Source organism: Micrasema longulum, unplaced genomic scaffold (genome assembly GCF_059751315.1).
Source record: "Micrasema longulum isolate JH-2025_06_02 unplaced genomic scaffold, ASM5975131v1 h1tg002908l, whole genome shotgun sequence".
NCBI classification, from domain to species: Eukaryota; Metazoa; Arthropoda; class Insecta; order Trichoptera; family Brachycentridae; genus Micrasema; species Micrasema longulum.
The window spans coordinates 162679-185118 of record NW_028280027.1 but is presented as its reverse complement, the minus strand read 5'-3'; the positions used below and the strand labels follow the sequence as shown (position 1 = coordinate 185118).

At 35.9% G+C, this 22440-nt stretch overlaps 1 protein-coding gene and 1 long non-coding RNA gene across 2 annotated transcripts; one reads left to right on the top strand and one right to left on the bottom strand.

Moving 5' to 3' along the window:
• Positions 1-1211: 1211 nt before the first annotated feature.
• LOC148271379 (uncharacterized) lies at positions 1212-8513 on the top strand. The gene is made up of 4 exons (XM_088241458.1): positions 1212-1316; positions 2332-2712; positions 4534-5617; positions 8483-8513. The coding sequence occupies exons 2-4, from the start codon at positions 2349-2351 to the stop codon at positions 8511-8513; spliced, it is 1479 nt and encodes a 492-aa protein (XP_088097584.1). The 5' UTR covers positions 1212-1316; positions 2332-2348.
• A 505-nt stretch (positions 8514-9018) lies between these two features.
• On the bottom strand, positions 9019-14776 carry LOC148271378 (uncharacterized). Its single transcript, XR_015825113.1, has 2 exons — positions 14659-14776; positions 9019-11542 (listed from the first exon to the last, which is right to left on the bottom strand). It is a non-coding gene; the product is annotated as an uncharacterized LOC148271378 (long non-coding RNA).
• Positions 14777-22440: the final 7664 nt, after the last annotated feature.

Here is a 22440-nt window from a genome sequence, read left to right as displayed (position 1 = left end):
AATTGTTTTCTCAATAGCACGCCTCTTTCTCGCGCCAGCATTATCGTGGTCGTCTACTGGTGCGGGAGGTGGCCCTGCAGCCGTGTCCGCGGGATCCTCCATTATGGGCTATCAAGCCCTAAACGGGAGGAAAAAACATCTAACTAACAATTAAAGGAAAACGTACCCGGCAAATTGTTTTTTTTTTTGTTTGTATTTTTATTTGGTGCGGTAAAAAATGAACGGAAAAAATATAAAAGGAAAAATAATGAAACCCACTTAACCGCGAAACCGGCTTGTCAGCAGTCTCTTGAAAAAAAAATAGGGCAGGAAATTAAGAAGAAAAGTTTAGAAAGTAGAAGAGAAGCAGAAAAAATATATCTTGTTTTGACGGTTGCTAAGCAGCAAACAAAACAGGTCTGTGGTTATTATTACTTGACATTAGGAAATATTTATCTGTCAAACAAAAGATGAAAATTAAAATATTCTTGTTTCTTATTTGTTTTGATGTTATTTAATTAATATCAACGTCAAATATTGTTGGGGACTCACGGATCAGAGGTCCGAGGTTCGAACCCCACTCTACCCCAACTTGATTTCCGTTTTCTAATAGTGAGTTATTTACAACTCGTCGAAAATGGTCACCAAAATTGAAATATTTGGGTAAAGTATGAGAACGCTAATATATATTTTTTAAATATATTATTAAGTACACAAATATGCCAACAGCAGACAAATAAACAAACATCAGTTTATTGTTAATTGATGCATTTTATTATTTAATATCCACTTTTACTTACTTATATCCTTTATCTGTACCGACATAACTACAAAAAAACAAACAAAAAAATATTCCAACCTTCACACGCGTCTTTTAGTGCTCACTACGTCATTACCAATTAGTAATGACTTGTTAATATCAAACTAAATTCATTCATTCGGTGTAAAGCTCGCCCATTGGTCCATTTGCAATGGTTGAATTTTACGCACACCGATTGATCTATTTGCATTCGAGGGAATTCATTAGTTTGTAAATTATTCATTTGGCGCAACAACTAATTTATTAGTTTTGCACAATTAGTAATTCTTTTATTTAGTCCAATTACTAATTCACTCGAATGAATTACTGCATTCGGACTATCATTTTAATGAATTTAGTAATTGAATGCATTAGATTATTTTCATTCGAATGAAACATCGCTCTTTACAATAAATTTCATCTGTGGTTTGGCTGTCAAGCGCTAAGGACGCGTTCCTGTCTCGTGGATTATAAACGAATCAATTACAATTTTATCGGACGATCAAACGAAGTTTTAACCTACAAAACGCCGTAAAAAGTAAGTAATAATTCGAATATGTAAAGTAAAACATATGTATTTGATTCGTAGTACCGCATCAAGCCACGGGCCCTAATTAAAGTGATGGAATACACCCCGGATTGAGTAAATTCTCAATTAGTTTTTTGTAATCTCACCGGAACCAATCCAGAGGCGAGCGTCTTAGCTAAAGGTGAATTCTCCCGCTCCTTGCGCCTTCCCCGGGACTACTCGGCCCGCGGGCACCGCTGGACGATGTGACAAATGTCGCTCGCCCCAACCATAGACAACCGTCAGTTGCATCTTATTATTATACAGGAATAGAGCTATCGAGTGACATAAAATGAAATCGCAGTGGCGGTGCCATTATATTATCGCTTATGGTGGCTTTTTAACTTCTGGACGGGTTAATTTACAATTGCATTTTGGAGCGCTTAAAATTAAATGTACCGAGTGACTATTTAAGAGCTAGGCAACACAGACCATTTGTTCTTCCAGAATACGCAACAGGACGTAAAAATGAGCTTCCTTTATTCCAGCATCATGTGTGTGAACTTTCATTATTTTAAAAGTTAACGAAACTTTAATTAATTTTTGATTAATTTTTTTAAAATAAATCATTTTTATTGTTAATATTTAAAGCATTAACTTAGTGGTTAAACAGTTTACTAAATGTTATTAAATATTTGTATATAACCACTTTCCGACTTTTCTATGTCTACCGATTTCGAGACGTACCCGTCTCTTCGTCAGGACACCAATTAAACCAACATGCAAAACCCACTATACACCTTCACCGTAGTTGTTGCACAAAAATATAAATTCAAACACGACATGCATTTTATTAAGCACATGCACGGATTAGGACAAACATGCACTGATTAAATTACGAAAATAATCTCTTTTTTGAGAATTAATGAAAAAAGTAGAGTAAAAAGGATACGTCTCGAAACCGGTAGACATAGAAAAGTCGGTAATTGGTTATATACAAATATTTGAGAACATTTAGTAAATAATTTTTATTGGGTATTTGCAGAACAAATTATCAAAATTATGGACGTCGCTTCCGCGAAAATCAAAGCTGAACTGGAGACTAGCGATGTAGATGGTGATAATCTCCATACTGAGGAAGGGGCGTCATGGCCTTACAGAAGCGAGGAGCCAGATGTTGCTACCGTGAAGGCTGAACCGGGAACTAGCTATATGGAAGGAGATGTTCTCCATACTGGGGAAAAGGCGTCATGGCTTCACAAAAGTGAAGATCTAGGTGTCGCAACCGTGAAGTCTGAACCGGGGACCAGTACTGACCGGCCTATGATAGCCAGTAATATATTTAGCCACACGGAAACGGATATTGATTATCCTGACATTAAGCAACAGTGTTTGGAATCCTCTTGTAACAAGGAAACTGCCTCAAGTAAGTACCGCAAAACCGTCCAATTTTGCGCTGGATGGATATTTTGCCCAAAAAGTCTAATCTATGATCAACCTTTAAAAAAATATATTTCCATTTGATTTCCGTAAATTTTGTACAATAAGGACGAAAGTAGATTTATGTCACTAACTTCCCTCAGAAGCTTTAGTCACTAACTTTACTCAGTGGCTTGGCAGAACCTGTCAAAGTGCGCGTGTAATTTGTTGCGGGCCAATTACGACTCCGTGTTTTTTTAATATACTGCTCGATAGCAAAGACACAGGTAATTTTTTCTTGATGCATAATATAGACAAAGGTTTTTAGATAATTTCCTGTTTATATTATGTGCTGTTCGTAGCTTAAATCAAGAATTATGACGATGGGAAAATAAAAGGCATAAGTTCAGCCTCTGGGTTGTCAATTTTGCCCAAACGAAAAAATGTGTTAGGGTTCTCACTTTCTTATTTTAATAATTAGTTTAAATCAAATTGAAACTATTATAAAGGTTTTGCACACATTAGGTATTTTAGATTTTCAAAAATATTATCATTATTGTGGATAATGTAATTTAATTCTTCTTTGCCTTTCTTAATTCATTTGATAATGTGTTTTTGTATTCCTTTTTGATAGATTCTGAAACATTTCTCATTTTTTGTGTGGTAAACAATTTGTTTCTATATAAGATCATTTTCATTATATCTGAATAACCAGCCTCAGTTATTATCCACCCTCAAACAATAATTTTTCACTCTCGTAGCTATGGATTTAGATTCCGAAATAATTATATCATTTTTTTTAATTGATGTCGTCTAGTTTTAACCTTCTAAGTTGTTCGTTAACTATATTCCTGAAACAGTTATTATTTCTCACAACATAGGTATAAGTATTTGCCATTTCGATAAATGTGTGTACCTACCTGATATTAAAAATGTCATTTAGGTAATTAAGACTAAGATCATTGGCATGTGTACTTAAATAAAACATTTCTTTAAATAAACAAGATTTATTGATTTTTCTTAAGTTATCCACCAGGCTTTGACAATCCTAAGGCCTATATTATAAGCCTTGTATGAAAAGAAGTAAAATTTGCCCAATTGTTTTTAGACGAATATTTTATTAGTTAGCTATTGAAAATATGCTCAAACGACAATTGCTCACTTGAATTAGTAATTCAATAAAGTAGTTCTTAGACAAGAACGCTATATGAGCTACAGTTAAACAAATAATGGTTGCGGGCAAACGTGGAGGAACATGCGGGTAATTTTGACGGCATCAAAATTTTAAATTGCTTGAAATTGCATTTAAATATGACTGAATTTACAATTGTAACCCAATTCAATGATTACCAAGGTCATTCTTCGTAATTAAAAAGTAAAGCACAAGATACAAAATTTTGGAGAAAATCAACATAATTGCAAAAAAGCGGGTAAAATGGACGGTTTCACGTTTATACTCCCTTCCACATTATCTGCTCTGAGATTTTGCATGTGAACTATAGATGGTGGTATGTAGAGGACTTCAACTGAAGTTGCATAGTTTATGACATAATATTGCGTGGCAGCAGAGTTGTATTATTAATGCCACGTATCAAAAATATTACTACAATGAAGTTTGTGGAAGCCACAGCCGTGGGTCATCTATCCTAAAAAGTTGAGACGTTTCTAGCTTCCTTGAGCCTTATAGAGTCGCTAGTCACAAGATCGTTTTATTTGAGAAATAATTCAACGTTTTATCCGTATTTATTTTTCGTTGGTAAATAAACCAACAAAATAATAAAAATATGATTGAAAGAAGTTTCATGCTTTATTGTTGTTTTTGTTTCAGGTTTGCAAGCAAGCCAGAAATATTTCGTCTGTTTGGTGTGTCATAAAAGTCTGAATAAGAGTCGTTTGCAACAACACACAACTCATACCGGCGAGAAACAATTTTCATGCTCAGAGTGTGAATATAAATCTTCTCAGAAAAGTCATTTAAAAGCACACATGTCAAAGCATACCGGTGAGAAACCATTCTCATGCCCAGAGTGCCAATTCAAAAGTTCTAAAAAATGTACATTAAAAACTCAGTTGTTAACTCATACTCGTGAGAAACCATTCTCATGCTCGGAGTGCCAATTTAAATGTGCTCAGAAAAGTCATTTAAAATCCCACATGTCAACTCATACCGGTGAGAAACCATTCTCGTGCTCAGAGTGCCAATGTAAGTTTTCTCAAAAAGGTCATTTAAAATCACACATGTCAACGCATACCGGTGAAAAACCATTCTCATGCTCTATGTGTCAATTCAAATTTGCACGTAAATGTCATTTGAAATCTCACATGTTAACTCATATCGAAGCGAAATCTTTATCATGTTCAGAGTGCCAATTTGAGTGTTCTCATATAGGTACTTTAAAATATCACATGATATCTCATACTGGTGAAAAACCATTCTCATGCTCAGAGTGCCAATTTAAAAGTTATCGGAAAAGTCATTTAAAATCACACATGATTACTCATACAGGTGAGAAACCATTCTCATGCCCAGAGTGTCAATTTAAATGTTCACGTAAATTTCATTTGAAATCACACATATTAACTCATACCGGTGAAAAACAATTTTCATGCTCAGTGTGCCAATACAAATTTTCCCATAAAAGTTCTTTGAAATCTCACATTTTAATTCACACTGGTGAGAAACCATTCTCATGCTCAGAGTGCTTATTTAAGTGTTCTCATAAATGTACTTTAAACTCTCACATGTCATCTCATACCGGTGAGAAACCATTCTCATGCTCAAAGTGCCCATTGAAGTTTTCTCAAATAGGTACTTTAAAACGTCACATGTTAACTCACACTGGTGAGAAACCTTTCTCATGCTCAGAGTGCCAATTTAAGTGTTCTCAGAAAGGTCATTTAAAATCACATATGTCAACTCATACAAGCGAGAAACCATTATTTTTTTTTTATTTTTATTTTTTTTTTTTTTATTTTTGCACCACAACAGGCCAGGAGGCCCAATTACAGCGGTGAATTACATCACAGAACACCCAGGCTTGAGAAAAATCACACTTAATTTTTGTGTTCTCACCGGGAATCGAACCCGGAACCTTCCGTCTGTGAGTCAAGCGTCTTGACCACTACACCACGGAGGCCTTATCATGCTTAGAGTGTCAATTTAAGTGTTCACGTAAGTGGCGTTTGAAAAGACACATGTTAACTCATACTGGGGCGAAACCATTCTCATGCTCACAGTGTCAATTCAAATGTTCTCGGAGAAGATTTTTAAAATCACACATCTTAAGCCATGCCAGCAAGAAATCATTCTCATGTTCAGATTGTGGAAACACGTTTCCTGAAAAAGAAGATTTGATTCGCCATTCGTTAAATCACGTTGGTTAGAAAGTTCTTGAATTGAAATTACTAAAAATGTAAATTTTACTAAACCTTGAATGATTCTGTAATTATGAATTTTTTTTTTTTTAATTATTAATTAATATATCCTTTATAAATTATTGATAATAACAGCTCCCAATTAACAATGAATGAAAAAATTTAAATTCAATAACATTTTTAGTTTGTCCAAATTTTTGTAGACATGGACTGGATTCAACTCCCTGGGGAGCTGTTAATATGGAAATATTACAACAGAGGTTCAGAACATTTAAGCCAAGGTAATATAGAAGTCTGGGCATCTGCAGGGCTTATGACCTGTCATTGGCTGGTTTAAATGACCACTTTACGTACTGTGTAACATTCTCCATTTCGCCCATTGTTCAAAGGAACATCTATATTCCTTCAATTCTTCAATCTGTTGGTGTTATTTAATGTTAATTAATGTTACACAGTGTGTAAAGTGGCCACTTAAACCAGCCATTGACAGGTCCTAAGCCCTGTAGATGCCTAGACTTCTATATTACCTTCTCTTTAATGTTCTTCATCTCTGTTGTAATATGTTAACATTTATAGCGATTATATTTTTTACCTAGTCACATTTTTAAAAGTACCTAGTGTTTAAAGATGACGTCAAACAATTTAGAAAAGTAAATATAATTTATAAAGTATCTGAAAAAAGCCAGCAATGAAATACAGGTACAGTGGAAAAAAAATATGTTTGTAATTAAATTATGTTATCATTTAAAAAAAATATAAAATATTGAAATCTTTTAAGATGTTTTACGCTTTTTTTACCTTCTGGAAACATTTGAAAAGCAGATAAAAACCTGTAAGAATAACATTATATAGTTTAGGCAACATTCTTAAAGTTTATTTTTGTGGGTGAGGGGGTTTAGCGCTACGGGAAGTTGGATGTGCAAATGCTTTCTTACGCGCGATGCCTCAGGCGAATGTCAAGATCCGTGAACTATGTCAGGCTGAGACACGCATTATCGACTGAATCAAGAAAGGGGCGCTGCGTTGGTTTGGACATGTAGAGCGAATGGACAGCGAAAGAACGGCTTAAAGGATCCACGATGCGAATGTCGATGTAGGCAGAAAACGAGGAAGACCGAGAAAGACATGAAACGATGGAGTCTATCAAACACTTAAAGATGGACATGTCAAGAGTAGGAATAATCAGCGTGCGTGCATGAGAAGATGTATGAATATAGATGAAACGAAGTCTAAAGGCAAAGACAAAGTGATGTACCGCTCCATCCTCTCTGCCTACCCCTACGAAGAAATTGTGTGATGGTTTGTTTGCTCTTACTTTTGCTACATGAAGGTACGATGATCAGTCTTATGCTCCAGTCCAGGGACTATGAAATATGATGTGAAAACACCCTTTCTAATAAATATTTCGTATCAACCATGTCGGGAATCGAACCCGAGACCTCTTGCATGGCCGGCAAACGCGCTGACCGATGATGAAAAGGCCGTCTTTATGAATGACACGTATTTAATTTTGGTATTTATTATTTGAAAAATATGAATAGTTTTACTGCCGTCATAAGAAAGAAGGACGCGTCTAACATTTTTTTTCGTAAATGAGTTAAATAGATATTTGGAATCAGGAAAAAAGTACGCATCTACTGGCACTTGAATTATCTTCCTAAAATAACCACAAGCCTATTATTTTCACTAATGAATAATGAGACTTAACTGCAAAAAGTCTTGAAGATTTCTAAATACAAAAGGCTGTTCTGACTTACATAATTATAAAAGACTGATTAAAATACTTATTTTTTCTTCTATTCTGTTTTTAAAAACATCTGAAATGAATGTAGGTACCTACTCGTATTCAATTAAATTTAAGATCGGCTGGTAATTTCGAAGTTAATTGATTATTAGGTCGGCGTTACAAGTTTGAAAAGCAGTAAATGGCCAGAAACGTCTATTTTATTAAGTTGAGTTTAATCTATTGGCATATTTACAAGAAAGAAAGACATTTACTTAATTACTAAATAAAAAGGGCGTTTCTAGCCAGAAACGTCTTTTCATTGCAGTATAACATATTTTCTTGTACTAAAAAGAAAATGTTAATTTTCAAATATATAACATAAAATTTATTAAAATCAATACATATATTCCGTTAGGGAAAACCATAATACATACTGTCGCATAATAATATACTTAATTTTTCTAGTATTTTTTACACAGCGAATTTTTTAATTGCCGAGTTACAAAATATTTATTTTCTAGTTTTATGTAGTAACGTGTTTATTTATTATGACGGCAGCATTCAGAGGTCCTCGGTTACCTTGGTGTCAGATTTTTTTAAAGACCAATAGGTAAATTATTCATAACCTAAAAAAATGGCGTTAGAAACGTCAAAAAATTGGCCTACATGATTTTAGTACCAAGGGACTTGAATCTAGGTGGTGTTAATCCAGGCCTGTCTGTCTTTCTATTTTAATTAATTAATTTATTTAACTTTTTGTACATAATGTTATTTGTACATTGGCGGGCTTATTGCCAAATGACAATTTCTTCCAACCAACCAATAAAATAAAAGTTTTATTTTTATAATTCAAGTTACAGAACATATTCAATAGAAAAAAAAGATTAAAAAGCTAAAGATATATAAAAATAGAAATAAACGTATTTGTTTATACATTACCTTAAATCAAAACTATTACTCAATGGGAAAAGGGAAAAAAGAGGAAAGAGAAAAAAGGAAAGGAGGCGAGATTAAGGAAGAGAAAGGAGATGTTTTTTCAGACGTGATTTAAACAGAGATAATGTAGTAACATCTTTGATGGTGGATGGGAGATGATTCCACAGTCGAGCCGCATGGACACTATATGAGTTAGAGAAGAAAGAGGAATTGTGGATGGGTATTAAGAGAGTGCCTTGAGAATTAGAACGAAGATCTATAACTATGGAAAAAAAATTGACACCAAAATATTTTCATTTAATTACAGAATACATTTATTGTAGACACCAAAACGTTTCTTGTCATCTACGGAGTATAGTTTTAAAAGATATCGAAATATTTTATTACATCGAATATAATATTTTTTTAACTATGGAACATTTTTGTACACACTAAAATATCTTCTTTTACACTTTTAATAGACATTCTAATACTTTTAATCATTTTTAAAATACAATTATTTAAAGTACTGAAATATGATCTTTGGAATACAATTAATACAGACAACTTAATATTTTATACATTTCTTGTAGACATCAATGCGTAGGCAGAAGTTGAAGGAAGGCATATTCTCATGTCAAAATATGTGATAAGTATGAGGCTTTTCCTCTTGTAACAGCGGTCGGAAACTCCCTCTCTTCATTCGCGGTGTTTAAACCCGCTTCATTGGAGACACTATCAGTCCATATGATTCGCACCATTCTTCTGCATACCCGTAGTTCAAAGGCTTGTTCAGCGATGAGATTTTGAGGATCCAACCCTCCCGGAGAGGAGCACACAGCAACCCGACAGTACATAGGCTTTAATAGCTCTCCATCTTATGCTTATACTCAGATCTCGGTTGCACGAGAGTTTCTTCATTTCGTAGAAGGTGATCTTGCGATCTCAATAATTCAATATATATATTAAAAATCAAATAATTAAATGTATGCAATTAAACATGTTTTGAATGTTTTTTTTTTGCGTTGGTAAACTCATGATTAAGTAGAGACCTGAGCATCCTGCTTTCTTTCATATTCGTTTGCCCAATTCGGATCGTTATTGAACAATATGTATTGTCTGTGAGAAGCGTGGCAATGATATTTATAAAAGCTTTGATTGAATGTAGAAAATGGACACGCCTCGCAAGAGAATTTCTTAATGCCCGTATCGTGCGAGTTAACAATGTGACGCACTAAGAGGCTCCTGTTCTTGAACTCGAGCGAGCAGTGCGCACAAACAAACGACTTGTTTTCAGTGGAATGGCAGACATCATAGTGCTTCATTAACAAATCTTCTTTTTTGGTTGCAAATTGACATGCAGTACAGCTGAAGATATCGCCTTTCTTACGCCGAGCTAAAGATATTTCTACGCGAGTTTTTCGTTCGCTGTCTGCCACGTTCTTGCTGACCGACGGATCAGATGAGACTGAAGCCTCTGTTGAGTGAAACGTCATAACGTGTTTCTTTATCAGAACCTCGTTTGAGCTTTTGAAAGAGCATTCGCTGCAGTATAAAACGGGTTTGAACTTGCTTAGATCCAGACTGAAGTTACCCCCCTTAGCGTGAGAACGTCTTTCGTGAAACTCGAATCTACTTTCGTTATTATAACAAAAGAACATGCACTTTTTGCACTCATGTTTTATATTTCTCGAACGGTGACAAAACATCTTATGCCTTTTTAAAATACTGTCGGTGGAGCCCTGGAATTTACAAGAGTCCAATTCACAAAAAAACTTGTCTTTGATAGGGAATATTTTTTTAAAAGCGTAAGTGTAGCTTCCGCGCGGCTTCGCAGCAGGCAGCGGCCGCGGTCTTCTTTGAAAAGGTTTGGCTTTCTTACAGACTTTTTTCAAACAGGTATTTCCATGCCTTTGAAAAAGATTATGACTAGAGCATTGGTAGGGACATTTTTGACATCGAAATCTACGACCGCCGTGGTCGAATTCCATGTGTTTGTTGAAGTCGCTTAATTTAGAACACGTGTAAGAGCATTCAGTGCAAGAAAATGGATTCTCGGATATATATTTGATGGCGTTGTATTCAGCACCGTGCGATAGCATTACGTGTTGTCTGAACTGACTGAAATCCCGCGATTTGAAGACGCATTTGTTGCACGAAAATTCGTTGTCATTCTCACGCAGGGTTCCCGTGTGAAGGCAGACGAGACGGTTATTCCAGTTTTCTAAAAAGCATCGCAAGCATTGGACGCCATCTTTTATTTTCGAAGCAATTTGACAATCGCGGACGGACAAATCCTCATTGCTCGATTCGGTTGAGAGAGACTTCTCAGGTTCTGGCAACCGGCTGCTACCGACGGGTTTAAACAAACAGCTGTCGCAAGAGTTATTTTCATCTGGGCAATTATAGTCGAACATTTGAGTTATGAGAACGTCGAGCGAACTTGCGGAATACAAGCAATCTGTACAAGTCACTTTGGTTTGAAAAGAATGCGAGTCCTGGGCGTTTTGGTTGTCGGGTTCGGGCGAACTAACGTCGGCGCCTGGTGACTCTGCAGATACATCTCCTGGTTCGATTTCGCTGGAGTCCAGTTCGTTATCCTCGAGTAATTTTCATAACGCGGAACTCATGCCTTGTTCGTACCGTTGTTTTGGGGCATTGGGCGGTGCATTTTTTAGTGCCTCGCGTTCGTTCCATCCCATGTCGCCCATTCTACGATAGTTGAATATCTCATCATCAGAAATTGCCGGACCTTCCTCGACCGAGGCTTCCTTACACCACGCTGATTGATTACACCCCATCCTCAATCGCAGAATTACAACTGAAAATAAAAAATGATGTTTTTAATGCAGCAATAATCAATGAACGCTGAATCAACTGTCTTTAAAAGAAAGTCAAACAAATGGACATCAAATGAGGGTTTATTGTTTGGTGTTAATTTTTTCTCATCCTTCTTTCACATCTCCTGTGCCCTGCTGACTTTGCCTCGCGGTGAATTTAATATTAAATTAAGCTAAAATAAAATCTAAATTTATTTCCACCGAGAAGGAATAAAATATTTTGAGAAGGGAATATGGAAGTCTAGGCATTTACAGGGCTTATGACCTGTCATTGGCTGGTTTAAGTGGCCACTTTACACACTTTGTAACATTCACCATTCTGCCCATGTTTGAACGTCCCCATTTCCTCAACTCTTCCATCTGTTGACTTTTGTGAAGTAAAAGAGCTGAAACCTTTATCACGTGGGTGAGATTCATCCGGCTGAACCAAATCACCTACTAGGCAACGCCTGAAAACAATTTTCCAATTTTTATACTTCTTCTTTTACCAGGTAGTTAATTCGACAATGTTTAATTATGTCCAAATGCTTGCAGACTGGCTGGATTTCCTCCCTAGGGAGTTGTTCATATTTAAATTTATTTCAACAGAGAGGGAATAAAATATTTTGAGAAGGGAATATGGAATTCTAGGCATTTACAGGGCTTATGACCTGTCATTGGCTGGTTTAAGTAGCCACTTTACACACTGTGTAACATTCACTTCCTTCTCAAAAATGTTTTCCCTCTGTTGAAATAAATTGAAATATGGAAGTCTAGGCATTTACAGGGCTTATGACCTGTCATTGGCTGGTTTAAGTGGCCACTTTACACACTTTGTAACATTCACCATTCTGCCCATGTTTGAACGTCCCCATTTCCTCAACTCTTCCATCTGTTGACTTTTGTGAAGTAAAAGAGCTGAAACCTTTATCACGTGGGTGAGATTCATCCGGCTGAACCAAATCACCTACTAGGCAACGCCTGAAAACAATTTTCCAATTTTTATACTTCTTCTTTTACCAGGTAGTTAATTCGACAATGTTTAATTATGTCCAAATGCTTGCAGACTGGCTGGATTTCCTCCCTAGGGAGTTGTTCATATTTAAATTTATTTCAACAGAGAGGGAATAAAATATTTTGAGAAGGGAATATGGAATTCTAGGCATTTACAGGGCTTATGACCTGTCATTGGCTGGTTTAAGTAGCCACTTTACACACTGTGTAACATTCACTTCCTTCTCAAAAATGTTTTCCCTCTGTTGAAATAAATTGAAATATGAATAAGTCCCTAGGGAGGAAATCCAGCCAGTCTGCAAGCATTTGGACATACTCAAACATTGTTGAATTAACTACCTGGTAAAAGAAGAAGCATTAAAATTGAAAAATTGTTTTCAGGCTTTAACTATTAGGTGATTTGGTTCAGCCGGATGAATCTCACCCGCGTGATAAAGGTTTCAGCTCTTTAACTTCACAAAAGTCAACAGATGGAAGAGCTGAGGAAATGTGGATGCTCAAACATGGGCAGAATGGTGAATGTTACACGGTGTGTAATGTGGCCACTTAAACCAGCCAATGACAGATCACAAGCCCTGTAAATGCCTAGACTTCCATATTCCCTTCTCAAAAATCTTTTCCCTGTTGAAATAAATTTAAATAATGTATTGTATTCAATATAAAATGATGACTTGCTTCATCGGCCGTTGATCTATATTTCAGGTGAAATCATCGTTTGTGTGTCATCGATCAACAGCCTATAAACCCCATAATATAAATGATACATATTTTAGAATTAAATAGCATAATTTATATTCATTGTAAATAAAAATTTGGTCTATTCAACATTTGTAATGTTTGTTTTGTCATTATTTGTGATGTCACACTAGTCGACATACAATACAAGATTTGATATATCCCTCTATTTTTTTTAATGATAAAGTTATATTTTTCGTAATCTTCAAATGGACTTTTCACACCGGATTTGGAAAGTAAAATTTGTATAACTATGCTGGATTTTATGCAAAAAATATTTAACCTTGCCACCCGAAGAATGATGTCCGCAAATACAGCAATACATCTGTATTAGAGAGAGCACGAAGATAGAACACATAACAAGGAAGACAGAGACGCTGCTCTGCAGCCGGCGTGTGAAAAAAATTCAGTCGGTTGCTGACAGTGATGGGGACGCACACGTGAATTATGAGCGGCGAGTTAATGTTTTTTATAAATTATGGAAAAGGAATTATTAAAATGTGTCTCCGTGTTTTTTTCCGAAAGTCTGCTTTTTAGAATATTCCGTCTTTTGCTCATGTACCGACTGTAAACACAAGTTAGAAATTGATGAATTTATTATTTTTACCGCACATTTTGGAGAAACTTGACCGTACAATTAAATTCTTTAATAATTGTTACCGCGTGTAAGACACCATTTTCTTTTTCAAATTACCTGTACCACTTTACTTTCATATCATACGTCTTGTCCTAATAGTCTCAATTACTATAGTCCTTAAAATATGGCTTGATTAGAATTGTCAGACAGTTGTCAGCAAAAGTGACGACCTAACTTTGTAGTAACGTCTAAGGAGTGATTTATTTTGACACACGAAAAATCATTCGTATCTGGTACGTTAATTTATTGTTTTAATACAATGCTTGACATAAAAATCAACATAAATTTATAAAATCAGCTTTAAAACTAAAAAAAAAACTAAAACAAACAAATTATTAACGTCGTTTTTACAAGGTTACATCATTTTGCAAAAATGTTAGAAATGGGACAAACTGATCAATGTAAATTGATCGAATAAAAAATAATTCATTTGATGTTGTTCACGAAAAAAGTATAAATGTTTTTTTTTTTGGTGAATAATTGTCTTAGACACACTATAATAGACTTGTTTTTACGTCTTTATATCAATTTTCGGAAACAGAGTTTCATGTTTGCATAAAAAAACTGATAAAATCAATTTGATCAGTTCATGATCAGTGATCAGTAATTTCTTTACTATTGAGATTAGTTTGGCAGCTGTCATTTTAATCATGTTAAATTTTAAGGACTGTAAGTACCGCATGGAATGAATGTGTACAGGAGAAAAACATTTATCAGGAATAAAATGATTACCTCGTACTGTTTACCTCAGAGTTAAAACTCTTTATTTTAATAAAAAGTGGTCTAAACGGCACAAATATTAATTGGCCGCACCCTTCAACTAACCGAACGTCACAATTCTGTGAAAAAACATAGACAAAGTATATAAGATTCTTATTTAAAAAAAAATATGGAATAGACAATAATGCGTTGATTCACAAAACCAAAACCAGGGCAAGTAGTTGAAGAAGTGATTTTTCATTTCAAATAATTATTTATTTATCCGTATAACATATTTCAACTGAGATGAATAACATTTTAGAGAAATATAGAGCTTGCGATCTGTCACGTAGCTCGTAGCTCCCCAGAAGGTGAAATCCAGTCTTTGCCAACAAACTTTAAGAGCGTGGCCACAGTGGCGAGCGTTTGCGTTCGCGGGCCTACCTACACTCAGAAAGATAGTAAAACACATGGAAAAAATATAATCATAAATTATTTTTTTATAGTGGGAACTTTCTTACGTTTAAATACACTTATATGTTAATAGGGCAGAATCTAGCGACATAATTTTTTTCATCTAGCCGCTCATTTTCAAAACTGACAGTTATGTCAGAATTTAATTCGACTTTAAAATTTACTTACTTTTCTCTCATATTTTTAACACGGTTTTAAAAAAAAAACTACCAAACTCAGAACAAAAAAAAAAATCGTAAGTAAATGAAAAATTGCTTGGCAGAACAAAACTTTTGTCACTTTTAATACATAGATAAACTTACCAAGGGTTCTAAACCCGTCAGTACAAACCAATACACTTACATCAAAACTTGATGGTGGGGGGATCGGTAATACATCTTCGTAATCGGTCGGGAGAATTTTATCTTCAACTATGACGCCATACTGAAACTATGTCATTTTAGTGCGCAGATATGTGTACCGTGACGTACGATTGATGCTTGGCAATCGCGATGGGAATTTTCTCCTTAAGGGAGGGTTACTTTTTTTTTTCCTTAAATCCGTCAGCGTTAAAAATCTATTTGGGTTATCCCCGATCACTGGACTACGCAGTTTTTATCAGGTCATGGTAAATTTAATCAAAACTTATTTGTTTTCAATATTGTTCAAGGTGAGTACCCCTTTATGCTGCTGCGGATATCCCAACCGATATTTGAACACATTTTGTGGTCTTGTCCTTTTCCCCCTCTCTATGATAACCAAATGGAGCTTCTCGCTACTATCCGTGGCCCTGTTATAGGTCCTGTCAGATATACTGATCTGGTGGCTTCCAAAAAGAATTTCGAGGCTTTTAAAAGGCTTTGTAATCATTTCGGTGAATTGATGATGTCCAATCAATTTAATCCCAGTCAGTGAAGAATTCACTTCCCTCTTTTCTCAATCCAATGAAGAACGTATTATGTACTTCTGTATTACTTTCTTTCAGCACAAAGATGCTAAGGCTACCAGATTACAGACAACTCCTTCGGGCAGCTTTTCTCGTTTGACAACGAGCAAATTTTCGGCGTATGTGGGCATCGCCGAGGAGACTTACGTCCTCAAATGCGGTTTGCGTTATGTGGTGGGCAAGCTGTTTCATATCGATGTACATACCCAAAACTTGAAGGTGGGGGACGTCATTGTATCTTCGTAATCGCTCTAGAGAATTTATCTATATATTAACCATACCGTAATGGTGAAGGTATGATGTCCTTATCTTCCCATTGTAATTGGGGCCCTGATAGCTATTTGTCTGGATGGAGCCCAGTTTCCTATGGTTGACTTTCTCTCTTAGACTTTATATACTATACCGCACTGTTGTGTGCTAAGCGACATCTACAAAACAACTAATGGCCAGAACGTAAAACCACATTTATGAGCAGTTTAGTCGGCTTCAGTTTGATCCGCGTACGCAGTTTCTGGACTACTATAATTCTGTGCCATATATATAATTCTTCTGTATGTAGGGCGTTCAAGCCATAACTGACACTCGGTCGGTAAATCCATTAATTGTAGATATTCAGAGTAAAATTAAGCATCTAAAAATCAGAGGGATGATTATTCAAATATGCTGGATAAGAGGACATGCTGGTGTCGTAGGAAATGAGAGAGCGGATGAACGAGCAAGAGCCGCAACTTGTAAAAGAACGGCACCTTTCTTCTCAGAATTTCCCCTTAGCTTTGCTAAACGCTGTATAAAACAAAATACGCAGCAGCGTTGGGAGGATCATTACCGCGCTTCTTCTACAGGTAAAACAAGTAAACCCGACGCTGGCTGATGCGGCAAACTTCCGTCATCATCACCAAAGTACTTTAAATGACACAAATCTTCACCGGAGCTATGAGAAGTTACCTATATCGGTTTAAATGAAGGAATGGTGACATTACCTGGTCCATGAAGGAGTATAGAAATTGAAAAAATAATATTTTCAGGCGTTGCCTAGTCTAGTATGTAGGTGAAATAATTCAATTAGACGAATTTCACCCGCATAAATAAAGGTTTCAGCTCTTTAACTTCACAAATATCAGCAGATGAAAGAATTGAAGGAATATAGATGTTCATATATAGGCGGAATGGTGAATGTTGCACAGTGTGTAAAGTGGCCACTTAAACCAGCCATTGACAGGTCATAAGCCCTGTAGATGCCTAGACTTCCATATTGCCTTCTCTTGAATGTTCTTCATCTCTGTTGTAATATGTTAATATAAACAGCTCCCCAGGGAGTTGAATCCAGTCCTTGTCTACAAAAATTTGGACAAACTCAAAATATTGTTGACAAACATAAACAATTTTTTCCGAGTATCTTAGCCTTATGTAAGGCTACTAAATTCTTTCTTCTTCTTCCAAGTCGGACCCTCAATGCTGAGGATCGTGATCACCATGAACACTTCTAATTAGTCTGTTCCACTCCAGTCTGTCGTACTGACTTATAAAATTTTAGCCCCGTAGCCACCTTTATTTGGTCAGTCCATCTATATGGGATTCCACCCCGGCTTCTCCTACCTTCAACTCGGCCAGACATTATTGCCTTTTCTAGATTGTCTGGCTCATGTAAATGCAAGCAATATGTCCGAAGAAAGACAGTATCCTTCTCAAACACACCACTGATAGACGAGTCGTAATATGGAGCTCTTCCAGTACCGATGCATTCGTCCTTCTGGCTGTCCGAGGCACTCGCAGCAGCCTTCTCCGACACCACATCTCGAATGCATCGATCCTCTTAATCTCGTAGGCACGCATTGTCCACTTTTCAGCCCCATATAGGAAAACGTAGAATACCAGGGCTTCCATCAACCGCTTTTCGCTTCCATCGAGGCTACTAAATACAGGGGTCCAAATACATATTTTAAAAAAATATTAAAAAATGCTTTAAACACAAAGAAAATAGAGTTATAATGATAACATCAATATATTTGCAGAGATAGTTTTATTGGACTAGAATAATTTGATAGATTTAAGTAAATGTTTATAAAAAGCGTATACATTTATTAATATTAAAAATCACATGAAAAAGGAGGGATTGGGGATACAGGGTTTAAATATATATCGTTGGTAAGATGTCGTAGTTTGTAATCTGCCATATTCGCATTAGTTTTGTAAGAAGAACATGTGTCAGGTTCATGCAATAATGGTGAAACTGCCATTTCCGCATTTTTTTGTACACACAACATATATTAGATAAACAATATTTTGATATAACAACAGAGATGAAGAACATTTAAGAGAGGGTAATTTAGGAGTCTAGGCATCTACAGGGCTTATGACCTGTCAATGGCTGGTTTAAGTGGCCACTTTACACACTGTGTAACATTCACCATTCTGCCTATATTTATATAACATCTATATTCCTTCAATTCTTTTATCTGTTGATGTTTGTGAAATTAAAGAGCTGAAACCCTTATTTATGCGGGTGAGATTCATCTAATTGAATTATTTCACCTACATACTAGACTAGGCAACGCCTGAAAATGTTATTTTTTCAATTTCTATACTTCTTCATGGACCAGGTAATTTATCAACAATATTTTGAGTTTGTCCAAATTTTTGTAGACAAGGACTGGATTCAACTCCCTGGGGAGCTGTTTATATTAACATATTACAACAGAGATGAAGAACATTTAAGAGAAGGTAATTTAGGAGTCTAGGCATCTACACTTAAACCAGCCATTGACAGGTCATAAGCCCTGTAGATGCCTAGACTCCTAACTTACCTTCTTTTAAATGTTCTTCATCTCTGTTGTAATATGTTAATATAAACAGCTCCCCAGGGAGTTGAATCCAGTCCTTGTCTACAAAAATTTGGACAAATTCAAAATAATGTCAATATTTTGAGTTTGTGCAAATTTTTGTAGACAGAACTGGATTTAACTCCCTGGCGAGCTGTGAAAATTAACATATTACAACTGAGATGAAGAACATTTTGAAGAAGGTAATATAGAAGTCTCGGCATCTACAGGACTTATGACCTGTCATTGGCTGGTTTAAGTGGCCACTTTACTTTGTAACATTTACCATTCTGCCCATATTTGAACATCTATATTCCTTAAATTCTTTCAGATCAGATGAATCTCTTCACAGCAATAAACGTTTCAGCTCTTTAACCTCACTGAAATCAGCAGATGGAAAAATTGAAGAAATATGGATGCTCAAACATTGTTGATGTTCAAGAATTGTATTCTTCATCCGCCTGGACACAGACAACATTTTAATATTAACAAATTACAACAGAAATGGAGAACATTTTAGAAAAGGTAATATGGAAGTCTAGGCATTTACTAAGATAATTTGTTAATCTTAATGACTCCTTAATAAGTAAAATCCAGTCTTTTGTCTACAAACATTTGGACAAATTCAAAATATTGTTATGAAACCCACTGGTCCAAGAAGAAGTTTAAAAATTGGAAAATTATTATCAGGCGTTGCCTAGTATGTGAAATAATTCAATCAGATGAATCTCTTCGCAACAATAAAGGTTTCGGCTCTTTAACTTCACTAAAATCAACAGATGGAAGAGTTGAAGCAATATGGATGTTCTAACATAGGCAGAATAGTGAATGTCGCAGTGTGTAAAGTGGCCACTTAAACCAGCCAATGACAGGTCATAAACGTTGTAAATGCCTGCACTTCCATATTCCCTTCTCTAAAATGTTCTTCATCCCTGTTGTAATTTGTTAATTTTTCTTTTGTCTACCAACATTTGGACAAACTCAAAATATTGTAATTACAAATTGTAAATTGTTTTCAAATTGTAACAAAAATATGCAAACTCTGTCTGCGTATTCACAGCCAATCACAGGTCATAATCCCAGTGAATGTCTAGAGTTCCACATTTTCTTTTCACATATTTTCTTCATTATAATATCTATCAATCTCGCAGTGTGATTTTGCATTTTTGTGGAATTTTACAGATTGATACACAAGCTCGCATCGACCAACGATATACACATAGTAAATGTTTCGATTTGAATGCATCGTTAGGAGAGGCCATCGGAGAGATTCAAACAGCCAGACATGCCGAAAGGGAGGTGGTGTCGGACGGCCTGAAGGAGTCGCTGGACCAGTCTGCAACGCAGATTTGGTTGACAATGGAACGAATTCCAGATTGTTTACACAGTTTGTTGCTCAGAGTAATAATGCGTAACCTATAGAGAAACCCTATCACTATGTTTCATAGAACGCAAGCGATGTTGGTTAGCAACTAATTGGCGGCCATTTTGTTTTGTTTGACAACAAACACATAACGGTTCTGTCAGATGCTTTTGATGCTGTGCTTGGCTTTGTTTGTAAATAACTTTGATATTTACATTAAAATAAATAAAAATCCACTATGCTAAATTGCAGTATGTTTGGTTGCAGCAGTCAGAGCGTCGAAGCTGTTAAAGGAGTCAGTTTTCACAGGGAATTGATTACGAATATTTTCCCACGATTTACATTGATTTTTGGCATTTATTGTCCCGACACGTGTATTATGTTGCTTAAAAACTTTCCTTTTATCAAAATATTTATTTCAAATATTATTTTATCGCAATTTAGGGGATAAATTTGTGAATTAAAGTATGTTTACAGTTGATAATGACAGTTGATTACGGGCAATATGTTGGGGCCGCACTAGGCATCCATACAAAATTTGAGTCTTTATCGAGTAGAAGTCAATTCAAATTTTACTCGAAAATAGCAACGTTAGCCTTGAAATCGCATCTAAAATGACGTGTCCAAATTTCAGGCCGCTACGACTCGCTACGGCAAGATGTGACGGACAAACAAACAAACTCCACACAGGACTTTGGTTCCATGGAGTTGGGATTTATGTTTCAATCAATGTAACATAAGTATATTGTGTATGAAATGAATGAATAAATAAATAAAAAAATAAACACACACTTGTATTTTCAGTTTTATAAAATAAATATAGGCGAATTATAGAAAAATAAATTGGAATAACCCGGCACTGATAAATACACAGGTACATATTTAAAAGTAATTACAATGCAAATTAATATCCATTTGGCTGTTCTCGACCTGAGTATGGCTCATTGCTTTGCTGCGAACTGTAGCTAACTTAATATCCAATAGTCATAGAATGGTTTTTCTACGTTTGGGCTCCTCTATAGCTTGTGGGCATTATTACTCTGAGGTTTGTCGGCTCATCGATAACCTGGCCAATCCGTAATGCATTCATAGAGAAACAAGATAAATAGTTTACTTTATAAAATAATTACACAGATCACAACATTTGGGCGAAACTCGCCATAGAATCACATTTAGTATACACAGTAGTGGACATGAGAAAGGAATCTACTAATTCTGAGCTGGTACTCCGTCTGTACGTAATATATTAGCCTCAGTCTCGGTGCCGACCGCTGGTTTTACATTTAATTTATTTATTCATTTCGACGGCTTACGCCTTTAACAAAGTATAAAATAATATTGAAAAATAATTTATAATGAAACAAAACACCTGTACACAGTTTAGAAAATATAGATACATGAAACTGTCAGTAGGGCCACAGTGAGTCACATCTAGCTGGATGGTTAAATTCTATAAAATGCTGCAAACGCCAAGTTGCATTCCACCGGCAACACTACTGACTAGTCCTACTCGTTAGCGTTCACGTCGCGAACCCCGGACAATGGGATCACACTCGTAACGGTGTGATCGCAGCAGATAACGAGAGGATGAAAGGCGAGTTTCTGGCGCCGGCAAGCCGGAACCAACCAGCTAAGGGAAGGTAACCCCGACAGAAAAGTCCACCAGAGAAGGCAACGGGAAACCACTCTGGTCATCTTTTCCCAGGAATCACTATGGCGAATACATACAATAAGCAGTTGTCCTGGTTGCGGAGTAGCGCAGGACCGAGATGCTTTCGCTGTAGTGATCGCCACGTCGGGGGATCTGACAAGGCACCTCAAGAAGAAGAAGATACATGAAATAAAATCAGCAGAAAGTAAAGAAATAACAAAGAAAAATTTAATAAGAAATTAGTACATGGTATGCAGGAAATTAACAATAGATAAAGGAATGGATTCAACTCCCTGGGGAGCTGTTTATATTAACGTATTACAACAGAGATGAAGAACATTTAAAATAAGGTAATATAGAAGTCTAGGCATCTACAGGGCTTATGACCTGTCAATGGCTGGTTCAAGTGACCACTTTACACACTGTGTAACATTCCCCATTCTGCCCATATTTGAACATCTATATTCCTTCAATTCTTTAATCTGTTGATGTTTGCGAAGTTAAATAGCTGAAACCTTTATTTATGCGAGTGAGATTCATCTAATTGAATTATTTCACCTACATACTAGGCAACACCTGAAAA

Bases quoted from the DNA above. Each gene is read 5' to 3' on its own strand.
- LOC148271379 (XM_088241458.1), top strand. From the start codon at position 2,349: ATGGACGTCGCTTCCGCGAAAATCAAAGCTGAACTGGAGACTAGCGAT. The intron at 2,713-4,533 runs GTAAGTACCGCA...TTTTTGTTTCAG, and splicing joins TAACAAGGAAACTGCCTCAA to GTTTGCAAGCAAGCCAGAAA. The intron at 5,618-8,482 runs GTCAACTCATAC...ACATGATTTTAG, and splicing joins GGTCATTTAAAATCACATAT to TACCAAGGGACTTGAATCTA.